At 35.8% G+C, this 19,630-nt stretch overlaps 4 protein-coding genes and 1 long non-coding RNA gene across 5 annotated transcripts; 3 read left to right on the top strand and 2 right to left on the bottom strand.

Annotated features, from left to right (window-relative positions):
* The first annotated feature begins 399 nt into the window (after positions 1-399).
* LOC119990145 lies at positions 400-1,768 on the top strand. The gene is made up of 4 exons (XM_038835991.1): positions 400-685; positions 784-833; positions 1,309-1,393; positions 1,488-1,768. Exons 1-4 carry the CDS (start codon positions 466-468, stop codon positions 1,532-1,534), a joined length of 402 nt encoding a protein of 133 aa, XP_038691919.1. The 5' UTR covers positions 400-465; the 3' UTR covers positions 1,535-1,768.
* Positions 1,769-3,229: 1,461 nt separating this feature from the next.
* On the top strand, positions 3,230-9,002 carry LOC119987770. Its single transcript, XM_038832689.1, has 6 exons — positions 3,230-3,233; positions 4,225-4,282; positions 5,614-5,819; positions 6,491-8,159; positions 8,286-8,360; positions 8,678-9,002. The coding sequence occupies exons 1-6, from the start codon at positions 3,230-3,232 to the stop codon at positions 9,000-9,002; spliced, it is 2,337 nt and encodes a 778-aa protein (XP_038688617.1).
* A 522-nt stretch (positions 9,003-9,524) lies between these two features.
* Positions 9,525-10,017, bottom strand: LOC119988428 (putative ubiquitin-like-specific protease 1B). The gene is made up of 2 exons (XM_038833466.1): positions 9,846-10,017; positions 9,525-9,770 (listed from the first exon to the last, which is right to left on the bottom strand). The coding sequence occupies exons 1-2, from the start codon at positions 9,956-9,958 to the stop codon at positions 9,626-9,628; spliced, it is 258 nt and encodes an 85-aa protein (XP_038689394.1). The 5' UTR covers positions 9,959-10,017; the 3' UTR covers positions 9,525-9,625.
* A 33-nt stretch (positions 10,018-10,050) lies between these two features.
* LOC119988350 lies at positions 10,051-10,823 on the bottom strand. The gene is made up of 3 exons (XR_005465586.1): positions 10,719-10,823; positions 10,354-10,449; positions 10,051-10,216 (listed from the first exon to the last, which is right to left on the bottom strand). It is a non-coding gene; the product is annotated as an uncharacterized LOC119988350 (long non-coding RNA).
* Positions 10,824-14,230: 3,407 nt separating this feature from the next.
* LOC119989192 (scarecrow-like transcription factor PAT1) lies at positions 14,231-18,327 on the top strand. Its single transcript, XM_038834553.1, has 2 exons — positions 14,231-14,389; positions 16,512-18,327. The coding sequence occupies exon 2, from the start codon at positions 16,613-16,615 to the stop codon at positions 18,203-18,205; it is 1,593 nt and encodes a 530-aa protein (XP_038690481.1). The 5' UTR covers positions 14,231-14,389; positions 16,512-16,612; the 3' UTR covers positions 18,206-18,327.
* Positions 18,328-19,630: the final 1,303 nt, after the last annotated feature.

Raw genomic sequence — 19,630 nt, 5'->3', positions numbered from 1 at the left:
AAAGTTTGACTCATTATATTATTGACAACCCACGATTTGTTTAGCGTTTGGAAGAAGTGGGTCGATAGAAATAAAAATTGATAAATATATGGTTAATATTTTTTGGGTTTAGATGGGATGTACATCGGGGTCCAGAAATCCGATTCAACCCAAGCTGATAAGTATTTAAGGGTTGAGTATCGGGTATTTTTTTTTAAAAATAATAAAGATATCAATAATAACCATTCCATATACATTTCAATACAGTGTGACATGCATTGATTGAGTGTGATTTTTTTGTAGCCAAAAATTAATCTAGAGGGACATATTACCAATTGCCTAATTAACCCTTAAGAGAAAAAAAACAATCCACAAAAATGTGTGGTTGGCGCGAACCCCACCCAGAGAAGCCACGTAGCCCCATTCAAAGTCTTAAAGCGCTTTGGTTACAGCTGGTTGCCTGGTTCAGCTTCTCCTCTCTCTGCCATGGAAACTGTTACTGCAACTTCTTCACCTACAATAACATTTCCAAGCTCAAATCTTTCATCTACGAATATACTCAAAAAGTATTCGAAATCGACGGTTACTCTTATCAGCAGGAAGGGGATTAACCGTCCGATTAAAACCACAGCGATTAGCGATGTTTCAGCTTCAGCGAATCCTGCTGAAGCAGAGGTCACTTGGCAAATCATTGTAGGAGCTATAGGTATTGTTAAAATCTCAATCTTTATGTTCATACTTTGAGATTTGATTTTTATTTTTTTTCTTTCCTTGGTGAAAAAAATATACTGTTTGAATGTGCAGCTGGGATTACACCATTTGTGGTAGCCGGGATTGAATTCAGCAAAAGAATTGTAAGTTCTTGTTGGGTTCATTTTCAATTCAAATTGGCATCCATAATTTGCCCAAAAAAACACCTAATTTGATCAAACATACAATTTAGTGTGTATCCGTATTGACTGTTCTACGAGTCTGTATTTTGCTCTAGACTTCTCTTTTACTTGAAATTCTCGGCCCAAATACATTAAAGATATTGTCCGCTCTGGGCTACGAGCACGTACAAATTTATTCTTGATGGGTCATTGTCATTGGTTTTCGGGCTCAGAAAACATGTTTACAATGTGAGAGGAGCTGAGTTTTACTTATAGACCCACTCGATTGGGTTACGCTAGATAGATGTGAGATTTGAGTCTTGACACTTTCCATTATAGTTGAGATCAAAACAATAACCCAATTTAAGTATTTGATAATGCGTTTTATGTCCCGTAATAGGGTTCAATTTAATAGTATGGATTATGGATTTTGAGAGTTTGTTGCGCAAAATGGCATATGGCACAAAGAAGATGTGAGGTGTGTGGAGGCTCAGGACTAGTTTTACGTGACAAAAAGTACTATTTTCGTTGTCCTCGATGTGGTGAGATTGCAAGTTCTTGATTTTAATTGTTTGTGTAATTGTGTACATGAGTGAGAGAATACAATTGCTCATCTGTATTTTTTGTTCTTGGCAGGAGGGTTTCTCCCATGGCAGTCATGGAAAAGGTTTTTCTCTGGCTGAAATTTCTCATTATCATTCAATATTATTGTTAGAAAATCCAGCACAAAAACTATATTGTCCGCTTTAGGTCGTCGTCATTGGTTTTTAGACTTAGAAAACGCGCTGATTGTGTGAGAGGGACTGAATCTTAGCTTATATGTTACTCGGTTGGGTTATGTCAATCCGATGTGGGATAAAGTCTTAACAATTATAATGTTACAAGCCGATGCTTTATGTTGATTTACATTTGTTGTAGATCATATGATTTAAATTGCTATACTTGTGTTAGAAATTACGTCAGACAGATGTGAGATTTTTTTTTTTTTATTAATGATTGTGTTAAGCATGCCCAAGAGTGCTAGGGTTGTAAATGAATAGCTAGCGAGCAGTCCTATAAGAGCTCGATTCAGTATTGGTGCTTGTTTGCTATGTATGTGGGCCGTCGGATGTGAAATGCTGCAACCCAACAAATTAACTTATCGGATTAAATGACAAAATAACTAATCTTAACAATACGCAATTAGCTATTTTAGAGCATCTTGAGCTGTAGTTTTAAGTATGATCCCCTCATATGTCAAATTTTGGGATTGATTGGTGACAAATTGCTTGGCTAATATCACAGTTTTAGGTGGGATAAATTGCTCTTCATAATCTACCAAACAAGTCAAAAGACATCTTGTATTGAACTGAATGTATAGATAGCTCTTTTGGTATGTAGCTATTTGGCTTCTTTTTTCTCCCAACCATGTTTCTAGTCAATTGTTACATCACTACTTATGCAAGTCACCATATGATCAAAGCATGACAATTCAAAGCAGAGCTCTTACCAACCATTTTTTCACCTTCCGAGTCTTCTTTCTCCATGATGGCCATCTTTTTAAGAGTTATAGCATTTTTCAGAACTAGGGTTGATAAAAGTCTCCTTTTTTTGTGTGAATAAGATGGTTTGTGATTTGTAAGCATTTATGCTTGAAATGCTCTTCTATTTGTCCATACATAGCAGAAAGGCTTCACTTTAGAGAATCAAATATATGAGGGACATCCTAGATCGCAAACCTATACAAGAAAATGTACCTAGAAATCCCAAACGACTCCTCGATTGAGAGAACCACACCGATCTTAAGCTCACGAAGACGTCGTCGATCTACAACCACCTTAAACTCACAAAGAAACTCTCAATTCGCAAAACTCTCGAGCTCATAAAGATCCTCTTTGACTCCCACAACCTCTAGGGTCCACAAAGTATCTTTAGAAACAAATCACTCAACATAAATTTCTCTCTAAAATCCTATAAGCTCTCAAGTATCAAGTATCAAATCTTCATGTGAAGAGAATGGATTTGTGTGGGACTTCAAGATTACTTATAAACCCCACCTCGAGTGAGCACCAAGTGGCGCCCTGTAGAAATCCCCAACGATGATGTTTGACGGGAAATACTTGCACATACCGAACGAGTGTACCAAACTACTGAATATCTATGAGAAACCTATTCAACTAAAATGGACGCTCAAAATCAGAGAATTTAGCATTTACACATAAGGATAATGCTTGAAACCTTTGAGAAGTGACCCATGTTTAATATGGAGTGTTGGATGTGAAGCGGGTTCTACATATGTATTTTTAATCAATAACAATTTTAATGTCACATAGATTTGGGGTTACAAAATTGAGGATTTGACATTCTGGACTACATAATGTGTATAATGTGTCAAAACAATGCGTGAGTCAACAACATTTGCATTTCCAATAGTTTCTTGTGAGGGGCCAGATGATTTGACTTTTTAGGTTATAAGGAGAGTCCAAAATTGATCAAAGCAACAATGATGAGGAGACTTTTTTTTTGTTTGGATTGAGAAAAAGGTGGAGGAAATTTGAAAGAGGAGTTGATAACATTTTCTTTGTTTAACTGTATAATTTGAGAAAACGAAAAAAGTATAACAAAATGATTATTAAGAACCCAAAAAAAATATTCCATTTTAATTAAGTACATTTATGTATGTATGAATATATATGTATATAGAAATTGTCCTATATACACTTAAAATGTATATCACCTTTTAATCGTGTAAATGAATGAAATGACAAATGAGATTCATTGTTTTATGTTTCATATGTTTCAAATCAAAAATGAAAACAAGGGTGGGCATCGAAAAATTCCGGCATGCCCCAACAAAAAGTTGTGTTATTGACTTCTTGTGTTGGATCAATTTGTCAAAGAAGATAATATTGTCTTGTTGTGTTGAATGTCATCTAGTTTAATTTCCATGTTTTATTGTTTTATATTATAGTGAGCATATATATATTTATAGTAACAAAAATTCAATGACCAATTTGTTCAAAATCTATTCAAATATAGTAAATATATTCAAATATTGCAACCAGCTGATGTAGTGCTGATCAGAACATATTTGGGGCTAGTTTGGTAGAACATTTGTAAAGTAACAGATATGCCAACAGAAATGGTAGTAGTAGAAATGCTGGACAATTTTAGTAGCATAAATACTGCTTGAATGCTAGGTAGGTGTTTGGTTGAACTTTTACCGTTAACATTTATGCTGTGTAGCATATTAGATAAATTACGTTCAGGGGTATTGTACATTTTAGTTGTATAGTTGTATCCAAACATACAAATTTTATAAAATCAATAAATGTATTTAAATTAATTGAAGATAATAATAAATTATAAAATAATAATAAATTACCAATTTTAGTCGTAGTTGTCGGTGGAGCAAATTCAAGCGCACCTTCCCTTTCAGTACGAGCAAGACGGTAAGTGGAGGTGAGAGTCGATTTCGTACCTTATGTCATCCAAGGGTATATTTGGCATATCAATAATAAAGCTGGGGCAAGATTGGAAAAAGCTGAGTAAAAATTATGAAATTGTTCAAAGATAGAGCATTTCAAAAAGTAATAGAAATGTTGGAAGAAAATGTCTCGGAATTTGTGTCCCAAAATGATCGTTTGGCAAGCCTAAAACATTTATACTAGATACTAATATAAAAACTGGTACAAATGCTCATCCAAACGGCCCTTGGTCTAACCTTCTATTTCATTGACTATAAAAATCGTACATTTTAATTTCCACAAAACGTACATTGTGATTTGTGTGGAGTGAATGAAAAGTCATAGTCAAACAAATATTATCGTAACTTTAATGTCTTAGTAAGTCAAATTAAGTTTTTATATATATTTTTTGGCAAATGTCCATTAAACCATAAGCAGATTTGGGAAGTAAGAAAAATTAGTTAGTGATAGAACAAAGAAACTCAATTAGATTTGGGATTAATAACATTCCTACTTAGTTTGAACAAGAAGTCTAATAATAATAAAAAATAAAAAAAAAGGACAAGATGTCAAAAGCTAATCGAATAGTCAATTGATTCATTTTTAATTGAGTCAACCAACCAATTCAATTTGAGTCATAAACTATTACAAGTAGTGTCATATGAAACACACATAAAAAGAAGATTGTCAATTGCCATGCTTAATCTTTAATATCTTCAATAGTTTGGTGCCTACTAGAATATAATTTTATACAGTTTTTAATAATTATTAAATAATATTTGGTTAATCAAGATACTGAGTTCTTGATTAATGTCTGTATGTATGGGTCTGACGATCTGAGTTTAAGTTTATAACAGATGTTCAGAGTGTAATTTTTTATGATTTTTGCGTAATTTAAAACTTGAGATTCCTTGGAATCAACATGGGCACCAACTACTCAACTAATCATATTAAGATAACACAATTTGATGCTCATTCACTATAGTTTATTGCTAATCCCATTTTTAATTGAGGGTGTTTTAGTCATTACACATGATGGTGGCATAATCATGGGTTTTTTTGAAAAATAACCCTCGTTTATAAACTTTTTTCAAATCTAACCCTTCTTTTCAAAACACTTAAATATAACCCTTTTGCCAAAGGAAAAGACATTCATATCATTTCACGTCTTTTCATGCACCACCTCTCTCTCTTAAACCCTAAAAATGATTTTCCCTCCCAAAAACACTCCTCTCCCTCTGCGAAACCACTCTCTCTCTCCTTCAAACCCAATAAAACCGCCCATGTATACCTCTTTCATTCGAAATTTGTCACAGATCTAGTGAAATCGATAAGCCAAAAGCTCAAATCTTCAAGGTTGAAGTATCGGGACGTATAAGCTCGGTAAGCTGCCATAGCGACGTCGTTGAAGACGCAAACGAGCCTAAAGTCGGCAACGCAATCTCCGAATTCGTTCCCCTAGAACATATAAGTGCTCACCGTGGTCGCTACATGTCCAACCCTTCATCTCCTACTTCAGCGAGTTTGCATTTTACCATACAACATCTTGTGCTAAAACATCTTGTCATTTAAGTCGAGAAGGAAGATAGCACCAAACTAAGGTTAGTGTAGTGCATTTTATGAGTTAATATACCAGTACAAATATTTCGTTGATAAATGATTTTTCGTTGATGTGAGACAAATTTTCCGTTGGTTACTTCGTTAGTTTTCGTTTAACTCAGACAATTTTTCGTTGATAAAACATTTATATGGTTGATAATATAACGATTTCAATGAAGTGGGTTTCTCACCCAACAACTTTAACCATGGCTAGATGTATAGCGCAGAAGATGTTCGACCAATCGTAAATGGCAGAAAGTTTACACTTACACTTCACCATTCTGTTAGTGTAATAAAAACTCCAGTAAATATTTTTCGTTGCTAAACTTGTGTATTTTCATTGCTAAACGTGTATATTTTGGTTGCTAAACGTGTGTAATCTCGTAACTAAATGACTGTATTGTCGTTGATATCGACAGCTTTTTTAGTTGATAACTGTTTTACTTTTCTTATATCATACCAATTGCAGTTATTTCGTTGATAACTGTTTAAATTTTCGTTGCTAAACGTGTATAATTTGTGTCTGTTTCGTTGATAACCCTGTTACTTTTCGTTGAGTTTTTTGGTTGAATACTCACTTATTTTGTGATTCAGAAATGGAAGAGGTTAGCATATTGGTTCGTTATTGTGGGTCTTGGGAAAAGGTTGGTCTCAGTTATGCATATAAGGGTGGGAAGAGTAAGGGCATGATCATTCCAAATGACATTTCCTACAACCAATTATTGGATATGGTGTACGAATTGACGAATATCGATCGTCGGACACATAACATCCAATTGAAGTATATTTTCAATGTCCATGGTCCAACTGAACCTGTTGAGATTGAAGGTGACAGGGATGTTCATTTTTTTGTACGATGCAACAGCGACAAGAACATACCTGGGACATCTCTATGCATTTCAAACACTGATAGAGAGGTATATGATGATGATACTGAGGTAAATTTTGAGTTAAATGATGATCGATATGATATTGCAGATACAGAATTGTTTGAAGAACCTGACATAGTTGGATTCAGCCGGAACATTGATGATCGTAACGAACCTCAGATAAATATATCAGAAGTTAACGCCAATGATCATACAACGGCCCAGGAAAATTTTTCTTCTGAGGGTAATGCTGGATTTGCCGGTTCTAATTCAATTGGTGCGTCACAAAGCTGTGGTAATATGATCTCACCTGTTGTACATGATGATTCATATGCTGTTTTGAAAGTCGGAGAAATATTTCCAGACAAGAAGAGCTTGTTTAAAAAGTTATGCATGCATGCGCTTCATTTGCACTTCGAATTCAAAGTGGCAAAATCGACAAAAACTCTTTTTGTTGTTCGATGCAAAGTAAGTGAATGCAAGTGGTGGCTTCGAGCAACGAGAGTTGATGACACTTGTTTTTTCATCATAAAGGTATATTGTGACGAACATTTGTCTTCTTCTTGTTTTGAATTTCATGAAGCTCGTCAAGCAACAGGTTGGGTTGTGGGGGAATGCATTAAGTCTAAATATGAGGGGGTTAGTTGCATTTATAGACCAAATGACATTGTCAAGGATTTTCAGAGAGTGCATGGAGTTTCAATCACTTATGGGAAAGCTTGGAGGGCTAGAGAAAGTGCCCTACATTCATTACATGGTACGCCAGAACAATCTTTTGCTGAACTTCCCTCTTTTTTTGCACAATTGGAATCAAACAATCCAGGAACGGTTACACATATTGAGTTGGATTCTATCAATCGATTCAAATACTGTTTCATGGCCATTGGACCATCATTAAGAGGTTTTCGTACTTGTATAAGACCTGTAATTTGTGTTGATGGAACTCATTTGAAAGGTAAGTATCTTGGAACATTATTTGTTGCCACATGTTTGGATGGAAACAACCAGGTTTATCCTTTGGCTTTTGGAGTAGGGGATTCAGAAAATGATGATGCGTGGACATGGTTCTTTGAAAAATTGAATGGAGCTATTGGAAGCATGGATTCACTTGTTTTTATATCGGATAGGAATGCAAGTATTGAAAAAAGTATCCGGAGAGTTTTTCCAGAGGCCATACATGGTGCTTGTATGTATCACCTTGGTCAGAATTTGAAGTCCAAAAAGTTTAGTGATTCCGTCATCCCTCAATTCTACAAGGCAGCAAAGTCATACAATAAGGTGGAGTTTCACCATATCATGAATCAAATACTCAGATTCGATGCAGGTAATGTTTTCAAGTATTTAAGTGAAGCTGGTTTTGAGAAATGGTCTAGGGCTTATTTTCCTGGACAACGGTATAACATCATGACAACAAATATAGCTGAATGCTTAAATGGAATATTGAGGGATGCTCGAACCTTACCTATTACGAAGTTGATGGATCATCTGCAATCTTTATTACAACGATGGTTTCATGAGAGACGATCAATAGCTCTTGAAATGAAAGGTGAACTGACTGACTATTACGATAAAGTTGCAGAAGAAAGAAGGAATAGGTATTTAAAGTAATTTAATTCTCATTGATAACCTTGAGAAATTTCGTTGATGATTTGTTTATTTCGTTTAGAATTTAGTTATTTTGGTTGATAAAACTTCGAGAATTTTCGTTGATGATTTAAATATTTCGTTTAGAATTTTGTTGTTGTAGTTGATAAAATGTATCGTTGATAACTTTGATGATTTTGGTTGATGATTTATATATTTCGTTGAGAATTTTGTGTTTTTCGTTGACTAAAGTTTCGTTGATAACTATTATTTTCTCGTTGACTATTACAATTTTATCGTTGATAATTAAAATTTTGAAACTTTTCAGGGCTAGGGTCATGACTGTGGAGCCTATTAGTATAAATACTTTTCTTGTTAAAGATGGTGATGATGGAGGACAAGTGGATTTGGCCAGCAAGACTTGCTCCTGCAGAGTTTTTGATATTGACCATATACCCTGCATCCACGCCTTTGCAGCATGTAGAGTTAGAAAATTACCAATAATTTCATTGTGTTCGCAATATTATCGTACTGATATGCTGCTGCTGGCATACGCAGAACCAATCAACCCTGTCTTGAACACAGACGCTAATGTTCTAACTGAGGAATTGAGGGTTGTCTTACCTCCAGAAACCAGGAGAAAAAGTGGATGACCAAAGAAACGTCGAATTCCATCATCCGGTGAGCAAATACAAAAAAGAAAATGCAGTCGTTGCAAACAAGATGGTCACAACCGTCAAACTTGTAGCGAGCCCATTTGTTTACACCCTAGCACGTCAGCACAATGAGTTATGATTGAACTTGATCGTTGGTATTTATTTGTTAGGCTATCTCATGTTTCGTTGATAACTATTACTTGTAACGTTGATAAGTCTTACTGTTTCCGTTGGTAGTTATGTTATGGTGCATAGTTTTTCGTTGATAACTATTATTCGTAACGTTGATAAGTCTTATTGTTTCCGTTGGTAGTTATGTTATGGTGCATAGTTTTTCGTTGATAACTATTATTAGTAACGTTGATAAGTCTTACTGTTTCCATTGGTAGTTATGTTATGGTGCATAGTTTTTTGTTGATAACTATTATTCGTAACGTTGATAAGTCTTACTGTTTCCGTTGGTAGTTATGTTATGGTGCATAGTTTTTCGTTGATAACTATTACTTGTAACGTTGATTACTCAAACTGTCTTCGTTGGTAAATATAGAATATCATATATATAAATGAAATAATTACAGTTGTATATATTAAATAAACATAATATGTTAATCAAATAGAAATTACATTCTCATCGTGCCCATTTTCCATGTCTCGACTGCAAATTTTTTCCTAATAAATCTCATGTCCTCAGGTTTCAAAATGGTCACGTCCTTATCGGCTGAGAGAATCTCTATGAATTTTATACAGAACATGCCGCAGTCCGAACTGAACGAAAAAGCAAGCGAAATTAGGTCAATTATTTATTAGAAGAATATTTATTAAAGGAATATAAAACCTTACCCATTTTGTTGTTGAGGAACTTCAGGTTGACGCTCTATGGTCCATGGAGATTCATCGTCGATGACGTTGGCCCGCTTCAGCATCTTGGGGATCAATGTTGCAATGGATTTCATTTCATTACTAAATGTCTCCTGTCTGGTGTGCTTGATAAGTGAATCATAACAAATGATCCTCTTTTCTTGAAGGTTTATCACACCAGCAGCCCAATGATCAGCAGTTATATTAATTGGGAAATAAACCCTATCCAAATTGGACCAAGAGACCATATTTTCCTTAGATCCGTCAACAAAATGCAGTAGAAGATCATCACGGTCCCAATGTGAAGGCTCATTGTTCTCTTCGTGCAATTTGTAACGGATGTTGAGATATGTCTGGAAAAAAAATTATATTGAAATATCAACGAAAAAATATTTATGTTATCAACGAAAAAGTGTATATTATAAACGAAGAGTGTAATATAAATGTCAACCTAAACATAGATAAAATCAACGAGAATTAAAATACTTACATGAAAAGGTGTATCCATAATCGCACATTTTTGTCTGAAAATATCAGTATTCTCAGACATTCTTTTACGAATGAACTCGAATGCAACGTCAAGATGCTGCAGAACATATTTATATCATTATAAGAAATAAAGTAAGTTTATCAACCATAAACACCAAAACAAATACAGTTATCAACCAAATCTATATGCATATATCAACCAAATCTATATGCATATACCAACCTAAATAAAAGCAGTAGTCAACGTAAAAGTAATTCAGTTATAAACATAATTTAAAAACTTTCATTAACATAATAACTAATTTATAAATTTCTATATCATTAACAGAAAACGTAATATACAAATTAAGAGTTATAAGTGCGTACCGTGTCTAGTAGCCACTTGCTTTGGTCGATGATTGTATCAAACCAATCCTTTTTTGCATCAATTGTTTTTAGATCAATTGTCTTATCATGATTGATGGGATTCTTAAAGAATTCATTCATTTCAACTTCCCATTCGTTAGGAAACTCTGAAATAGGATTGAACTCTGGGAGGATCTTTCTCTTCTTCTTGGAAGGGTCAGTATATGGTGACACTTGGTACGGACCCCTCTTCTTCAATCTTTTGCTCTGATACTGTTGACCTTCTGTTGCAAGCTTTGCCAACAAACGTAATTTATTCGCATCAGTATCATCCTCCTCATTAGCAATTGAACTACTCCCATCAACCATTTCTTCGACTGAGGCATCAACCAGTTCATCAGGTTGATCAACCTTAACTTCAGAGATACCAACCATAAATTCATTGGTATCAACCTTATCTGAAGTCGTTGCAACCGTGTTGTCAACCATAAACGTAAGGTTATCAACCTTAAGTTCACTGTTATCAACTTCAAACTGGTAATTATCAACTTTATCATCAACCTTGATATCAACACTGTGACCCTTCTCAATTGCTACAGAAGGATTATCAAGATGACGATCATCATCATCAACAATCTCATCGACATGGGGGGCAACATAAAATCTATCTGCATCATCATCATCATCGGTTGTTTCAGTTGGCAACTGATCCACCTTTTCAATAATATCGCTAATAATTTTATCAAAAACTTCTTTGGATTCAGTTGCCAAGTTCTCGTCCCCCTCGATGGATGTTATATCACCCTTCTCCAGGTGCCCAATTTCCACCTGCTCAGCTTCAACTTCATCTTTATCATCATTTAAAGAAGGCTTCTTCTTCATTGAAGCCTTCTTTCTCCTGGAAATCAGCTCTTCCAAACCCACTTTTTTCTTCTTCTCCAACTCTTGTAACTCTGATATTTCTTTGGCTGCCTTCGGCATTAAACGTGAGCTCCTTCTCAGAGTATTTTTCTTTACATGCTTCCCCTTTTTTATCGCCCTCATCTTCACAATCTTCCTCTTAATCCCCACCTTTTCTTCCTTTTCCTCAACTTTATCATGTGCAATTTTCTTTTCTTCTTCTTCTGTTTTGCTCAACTTCTGAGCAGATTTTAGGCTCACAATCTCGTGCTCAATAGAACTGAGTCTCACTGAGATATCATTTATCTTCTCATCCAGTTTATTTTCTAATGCAGCAAGAGTATCCTTGACCAATCCCCTGATCAACGAACTCACAAGCAATCTCATCTCAAATGTATCATCTGACTTTTTAACTGAACTGACATCAGAGTCAGCTCCAGGATTCTGAATGGGTTGCTTGGCTTTCTTTGCCTTCTTTAACAAGACACCTACATTCCATTCACAATTAAATGTATAGTCTTGCTCACTTTCTGAGTGTGTGTTGACCATTTCGAAGACTGTAACCTGAAGATGAAACAATAATATAATATAAAACATCTAAATTATATTATCAACGTAAATAAATAAAATACCAACGTAAATAAATAAAATACCAACTTAAATATATACAATACCAACGTAAAATTATACAATACCAACGTAAATATATATAATACCAACGTAAATATATACAATATCAAAGTAAAAAAATAAAATATCAACGTAAATATATACAATACCAACGTAAATATATACAATATCAACGTAAATATATACAATACCAACGTAAACTATATACAATACCAACGTAAAATTCTCAATAACAAATAAAACATATAAATTGTAAATCATCAAACTTCACATTTTCATTATAAACCAGAAAAATATAATTACCTCATCCGCCTCCAATATATCGTTGACAGTCTTGGACTTTGGTGCCTTAGTTGATGACCATTTCAACATTCTAGGCAACAAATTCAGATCAACACAGTCTGCAAAACTTGCTGCAATACTTGGAATAACCTCGTATACCCATAGTTGGAAAGCCCAAAGAAAGCCCAATAGATTGTACCATTCAAAATCATTCTGCTTGGCCTTAAATTTGTCGGACCTTCCAACAAGACAATTAGTTAGGGACTGTATTGTCTTCTTGTAGGACAAAGTCCCCCATGGGTACTTGTTGAACTCATCAACATAATCAACCAGATTCAAGAAATCAACATCAATCAACAGCTTCACATCTCTACCTAAGAGTACATACTCAACAAAATATACAAGTGCCAACTTATATACATCTTCTGGATCTTGGCACTGCATAAAAGTCCTTCGTAACTCTTGGCATGAAATATGATAGCTTCCATTGAAATACTTATTCTGCAAGCCCACCCTAGGTTCACCAGACTTCTCCATCTCTTTCAAATATAATGAGATGTCTGGTAGGGAATGACACCTCAATCCAGTTATGAGGTTAAATTCCCTTATTGAAAAACTAGTTTCTCTTCCACCAATCAAAAACACCAACTTCCCTTTCTTTTCATCCTCTTTTGATTGTACTTGCCGAAGGAGGAGTTGGTGTACAATCTGTGGAGCCCATTTAATGTTTTTCAGTTGTAAGAAAGTACCAAAACAGGTTCCCCTAAACAAAGTCAGCTGATCTTCGCTCAGCTTACTCCTAATATCGCTTATTGTTTCATGTAACTTTGAAAATGAAAGAACCTTGGCACCAAATCTCTCGTTGATGGGAATCTTGTATGCCATTTTATGTCAAATCTGCATGTATATGAAAGGTGGAAAATAAGTTTATCAAACATAAACACAAAACCAAAACAGTTATCAACTAAATATATATGTATTTATCAACGAAAAAGTCATACAGTTCCCAACGAAAAAGTAATAAAGTTATCAACCTAAAAGTAATACAGTTATCAACCAAAAAGTAATACAATTATCAACCAAAAATTAATACAGTTATCAACCAAAAAGTAATACAGTTGTCAACATAAATAAAAGCAGTTATCAACGAAAAAGGTACAAACTTTCATGAACAGTACAACAACTTTCTACGTGTACTGCAAAACTGATAACAACGAACATGCACGCCTTTACCAACGAAACCCAACACCCTATAACATATATATTACACGCATGACTGTACTGTTTCTCTAACCTCTTCTAAAAATCTCATACATATGAACGAATATTCAAACACCGTAAATCCATGAAATGAAACTAACCTTAGAGTCGCGTTTGTTGTTGTTGTTGTTCGTTCGTAAAAAACCAGAAGAAATTCCAACAAATAATATTCTCGGAAGAACGAAGAAGTTGAAGGAAGAAGATACAGATGTGAGAGAATTTTTTATGCTCGTGTGTGAATAAACGAAGAAGAAGATGAAAGGACGGGTTTTACGCAATTCGAGACGGTAACTGTTGACTTTTAGGATTTTGAACTGTGCGATGGGTAATTTTGTTTTTTCCTTTGTCAAAAGGGTTATATTTAAGTGTTTTAAAAAGATGGGTTAGATTTGAAAAATGTTTATAAACGAGGGTTATTTTTCAAAAAAACCCCATAATCATCTTATCGCTATCATTATCAAGTGGTAGAATTGCAGTCTTCGGCTATAAAAAATCTGTATGGTTCTTTCCAAAGGGGATCTTCTTTCAAGTACATGGATTGCTTAAGGTCGGTAGATTTGTTTTGTGGAGCTTATAGAACACCAGACCTTGATCTGTGGGAAAAGGTGCAATCTTTCCAGGTATGTCAACAAAAAAGAGAGAGAAACCCATTAATTCTATGTGGAGAATGTTTTGTGGGTCTTCATTAAATTTCTTGTTGTTTGATTTCAGTCTAGTATGTGTTGTTTAAGCAAGACTGTAATTCTTTGGCCTGAACAGTCGCCTCTTTTCTTTTTCTTTTTTTCATTTGATTCTTTGAAGGGGATCCGATTGTCTTTAGTTAGAAATGAATGAGTTTTGGTCAAATGATGGTGGTAATTTAAATTTCTTCCTTTTTCCCGTTTGGGGTACTGGGTTGATCATAGATTTATGAAGGATGCAATATTTTTTATGCAGCTAATAAAAAAAAGAAGGAAATTTGGGTTTTTGATTTCCTCATCCTCTTAAGCTGTGTTGGGAACAGCTTTCTTTCTGTTAAACTAAGTCTATGGTGATGGCTAGGTTTAGAATTTCAAACAGGTGGGTTCTTTAAAATTTTTGTTTGTGTGTGTTTTAGGTGGAAATTTTGGGGGCTTTGGTGGATATGAAAATTCCATTCTAACAGTCTCGCTCAAAGCTATAGATATAGGAACTTGTGTATTGCTCTTTGTATTTTGGGTTACATCCCCTCAGTGCATAAAGCTTTTTACTTTTTCATCCCAAAAGAAAAAAGTCCATTAAGCTTTCTTTTTCTAAGTTTTGTTGGATGAAGAGATTGTTATCCAGTGGCTTTCTTAGCCATCTTTTGAGTCAAGCACTTTGTTCACTCGTAGGTTTTTTGCTGTGATTTAACTCAAATTGAAAATATTATAGACGGTACTGTAGCATTTGATCTCATTTTCTTTTTCAGTTGTATGCCTAAGAATTCATTATGCTTGTCTTTTGAAAGTAATGGTCCACATAATGCAAATAATGCACTGATTGGGTACAATGATACAATCAACTGGGTGGATTCGCCCCTTTTTCATTCTAACATTCTCGCTCAAAGCTATAGATATAGGAACTTGTGTATTGTTCTTTGTACTTTGGGTTACATCCCCTCAGTGCCTCTTCAATAAAGCTTTTTGGTTTTTCATCCAAAAAGAAAAAAATTCCATTTAGGTTTCTTTTTCTAAGTTTTGTTGGTTGAAGAGAGTGTTATACAGTGTCTTTCTTAGCTATCTTTTGAGTCATGTTCTTTGTTCATTTGTAGGTTTCTTAGCTAAATATTTTATTTGATCTCATTTTCTTTTTAGTTGTATGCCTAAAAATTCATTACATTCATCTTTTGGAAGGAATGATCCACATAATGCAAATAATGCACTGATGGGATACAATAAAGTGGTTGGACTCGTCCCTTTTTCGGGGCAGAAAACTGATTGGCTTCACTTATCAAAAAAAGAATTATTGCTAGAAAATTTATTTTATGTTGTCTGATCTAGAAATTACTAGAATAGTTTTATTTGACACGCACCACAATGTTAACAGTTAAAACTCATGCTATGAAGTGTGAGGATTTAATGGTGAATTCCTTAAATAACTCTGCTTTTCTTGTTAAGATTAATCCTCCCATTGACGATGATAAGTTTCTTACTCCACAATGTTAACACTCATGCAATGGAGCGTGAGGACTGCGAAGTTAATGGTTAACTTCATGCAACGCGGTCTTTCACATGTTAACACAATGCTTCCATTGGTGATATTAGTTATTTGGATGGATTGAACATGATTAATTTTCATGATATCAATTTGCCTTTGGTGCCTTTGTTGGATGGGGAATACGCAGCCCAATCCTGCAGTTTGTTCTAGGTTATGTATTGCCTTTGTTGAGTTAGATATTGGATGTAGATGGGTATTTTGAGCTATGTTTGATGAGCAGATTTTAACCCTGTACTTATTATACCTGTTTATTTAGTAAATGTATCAGAGAAGCTGTTTTCTTGGTCACGTGACCATATGTTGTGATCAAACAACACACGAGCTCCGATAGGACATACCGACACTGTCATGAGACACTCTATGTATAGTTCAATAGCTTTGACCTCCACCTCGCAATCCTAGTTGCTATTGGAACTTTGAAATATTTTTCATGCCCTACTTTGGAATTATGTTTCATGCCCCACAGCTTCTTATAAAAGCAAAGTTTATGTTTGCTCTAATTTTTTTTTTTATCATCCTATGCAGTTAATTTCCATATCTGGATAGAGTAGCTCACCAAGTGCCGGGAAGTTTTTTGGTTTAAGACCAGGATAGGGTTGAGGAAAAATCTGGCACAAAGATATTCGATGCGAGCATCTCAGAAAAATACAATTCCTGATGGGTCTGAGAGGGTCTACAACCCAGATATGCAAGATCAGGAGTCATATTGCTGGACTCCAATCCAAAAAATAGAGCACCCTTCAAGATCTGATGATGCTAGCCAAGGGATGCACCTTTCAGTCAAGTCATTTGAACAATACTGCACCCTTGAATCATTTTGTGGTAATGATGATGACTACGGAGTTCACAATTCTCCATCCACTGCCAGTTTCTCACCAAATGATAGCCAGTCATATCCATCAGATTTGCAAGATTCATCTGATAATACCTGTGGCTCTCCAGTAAGTCGGTCTTGTGTCAACAACAATGCGAATGACTTCAGGCATAAGCTGAGAGAATTGGAAACTGTTATGCTAGGACCTGATTCAGATGACCTTGACAACCAAATTTCCTTGGAGACAGAGAAGTGGAAGTATATGATGGAGGTGATAGCCAAAGGGGACTTGAAAGATGCTCTCTGTGCTTGTGCAAAGGCTATAGCAAACAATGATATGCTCACAGCCGAATGGTTGATGACCGAGTTACGGGGGAGGGTGTCAGTGACTGGTGAGCCAATCCAACGACTGGGAGCCTACATGTTGGAAGGGCTTGTCGCAAAGTTGGCATCTTCAGGAAGTGCAATCTACAAGTCCCTCAGATGCAAAGAGCCTGCTGGTGCTGAGCTCCTTTCCTACATGCACATACTGTATGAAGTGTGTCCATACTTTAAGTTCGGGTATTTGTCTGCAAATGGAGCAATTGCAGAAGCGATGAAGGATGAACGAAGAGTCCATATCATCGATTTTGAAATTGCACAAGGCAGCCAGTGGGTCACTTTAATACAAGCTCTTGCTGCTCGTCCAGGAGGGCCACCACACATACGTATAACGGGTATTGATGACTCTACATCAGCATATGCGCGAGGTGGAGGAACAGATATAGTGGGGCAGAGACTAACAAGGCTTGCTGAGTCATGTAAGCTACCTTTTGAGTTCTGTGCTACTGGAATTTCTGCTTCTGATGTTCAACTTGGAAACCTTGGAATTCAACCTGGTGAAGCCATTGCAGTGAACTTTCCCTTGATGCTGCACCACATGCCAGATGAAAGTGTCAGTACACAGAATCCTCGGGACAGACTGCTCAGGCTGGTCAAGAGCTTGTCACCTAAGGTAGTGACTCTGGTTGAGCAAGAATCCAATACTAATACAGCCCCCTTTGTTTCCCGTTTTCGTGAGGCGATGAACTATTATCTGGCTATCTTTGAATCAATCGATGTTACTTTTCCGAGGGAGCACAAGGAAAGAATCAATGTCGAACAGCACTGTCTGGCTGGGGAGATTGTCAACATTATAGCATGTGAGGGTGCTGCAAGAGTGGAACGTCATGAGCCTCTTGGGAAGTGGAGATCTCGGTTTATGATGGCCGGGTTTAAGCCTTATCCACTGAGCTCTTATGTGAATGCTACCATTAAGACTCTGCTAGGGAACTACAGCGAGCAGTATACACTCGAAGAGAGAGATGGAGCTCTGTTCCTCGGCTGGATGGACCGACCTCTGGTTACCTCTTGTGCCTGGAGGTGATAACCTGAAAAATGTTGCAACTGTTGCAAATCCTCAATAAAATTTGAATTTGAATGTTGTTTTTGTTGTTGTTTGTAGTTTCTTAGCATTATAATGCTACAAAACATACTACGTGAATCGAAGACTTTTGCTGTTCTGTCTTATATATATACACATACATATATATGTATATATATGACATGCACCATCTGTCGATCTGTACTTTCATTTGTGCTGGAACACGTTTTATTAATCTCAAGTAGTACTGAAGACTATAATAAAACATGGAAGTACTGCACAAGGATTTCTTACAATTAAGGACTCTTGTCCTTCACTTGGAAACAAACCACAATCTTCATTGGTCATATGATTAGTCATTCCAGCAATAATCCTGCAAACCACTACAGCTCTTTTAATGTTCTTCACTTTCTTAAATGAAGCCAGATTATCACTCACTTCTTCACTGCTTGTGCTCAGTAGAATTCCATTCTTCCTGGTGTGTTCTGTGTCAAAATTAGATTGAATAATCCTGCAAGCTCTACAGTCCATGTCTTTACAAGGTGCAGAGACCTGGGTTATGGACTTCTCACTGCAGCAGGTAATTGTGGTGCCATAGAATCTCAATAGTTCATTTCCATCTGCTGCACATCTTGGATGTGATTTATATTGTTCATAGCAGGCTTTCTTCTTCACCTTCTCTCTGTATCTCTCGAACTTTTCAAGCGTCTCGATTAAATTCTTCACCCAGAGGATGGTTTCGATCTTTATCGATGGATTGAAAGGTTTAATCAACATTCTTTGAAAGATGATCTCGATTACGTTTCTTGCATGGTCTCCTGTTATGAGTTCTGTCCAAGAACATAATAGTGTTAGGAAACAACAATCAAGGGCGTCTTACTAAGTCAAGGAAATCATGAGCTTATGACATGTCTATTAGATCTTTATTTGAGTGACGTAAGACATACAAATGGAGATGCAAAATCAAAGACAGAAATTAAAATTCCATGCCTATATATATATATATACATCCTGATTAGCTAGCAAACACTTACTGAAGTACATTGTGTGGGCATAGTTTTCCCTCACAATCATATCATGGAATGTGCCTCTTTCACCGTCTGAACTTTGTTTTCTGATGACTTGCAGGTCTTGACGTCTTTCCGGCGCGACAAGAACATCTTTGCTGGTCTTGACACGTCTTTCCGGCATGACAAGAACGTCGCGAACCTTACTCCCACAGTTGACATTAAACAATACCCACATAGCTGCTTCTGCCAATGCTGCTGCTACTGTTGCTGCTGCTGCTGCTGCTATTTGAACTGTGACAAGGATCAAGTTTCAATGGAGATTCGGGCAACAACGTGGAGACATGATTGTGGAGTTACCTGATAATCCAAAACCAAAGACAAAATGGATGAATTTAATGGCTTTTGTACGATTATCGAC

This window comes from Tripterygium wilfordii, chromosome 21 (assembly GCF_013401445.1).
Source record: "Tripterygium wilfordii isolate XIE 37 chromosome 21, ASM1340144v1, whole genome shotgun sequence".
NCBI classification, from domain to species: domain Eukaryota; kingdom Viridiplantae; phylum Streptophyta; class Magnoliopsida; order Celastrales; family Celastraceae; genus Tripterygium; species Tripterygium wilfordii.
Note: the sequence above shows the minus strand (reverse complement) of the source record. Positions and strands in the feature narration are given on the sequence as shown.

Excerpts from the sequence above, each read along its gene's own strand:
- LOC119987770 (XM_038832689.1), top strand. Across the intron at positions 8,160-8,285 it reads GCTTATTTTCCTGGACAACG|ACGATCAATAGCTCTTGAAA; the intron begins GTATAACATCAT and ends GTTTCATGAGAG. Across the intron at positions 8,361-8,677 it reads GCAGAAGAAAGAAGGAATAG|GGCTAGGGTCATGACTGTGG; the intron begins GTATTTAAAGTA and ends GAAACTTTTCAG.
- LOC119988428 (XM_038833466.1), bottom strand. The coding sequence starts at position 9,958 with ATGAAATCCATTGCAACATTGATCCCCAAGATGCTGAAGCGGGCCAAC. Across the intron at positions 9,771-9,845 it reads GTTCCTCAACAACAAAATGG|TTCGGACTGCGGCATGTTCT; the intron begins GTAAGGTTTTAT and ends TTTTTCGTTCAG.
- LOC119990145 (XM_038835991.1), top strand. The coding sequence starts at position 466 with ATGGAAACTGTTACTGCAACTTCTTCACCTACAATAACATTTCCAAGC. Across the intron at positions 686-783 it reads AATCATTGTAGGAGCTATAG|CTGGGATTACACCATTTGTG; the intron begins GTATTGTTAAAA and ends TTGAATGTGCAG. Across the intron at positions 834-1,308 it reads TTGAATTCAGCAAAAGAATT|ATGGCACAAAGAAGATGTGA; the intron begins GTAAGTTCTTGT and ends GCAAAATGGCAT.
- LOC119989192 (XM_038834553.1), top strand. The coding sequence starts at position 16,613 with ATGCGAGCATCTCAGAAAAATACAATTCCTGATGGGTCTGAGAGGGTC.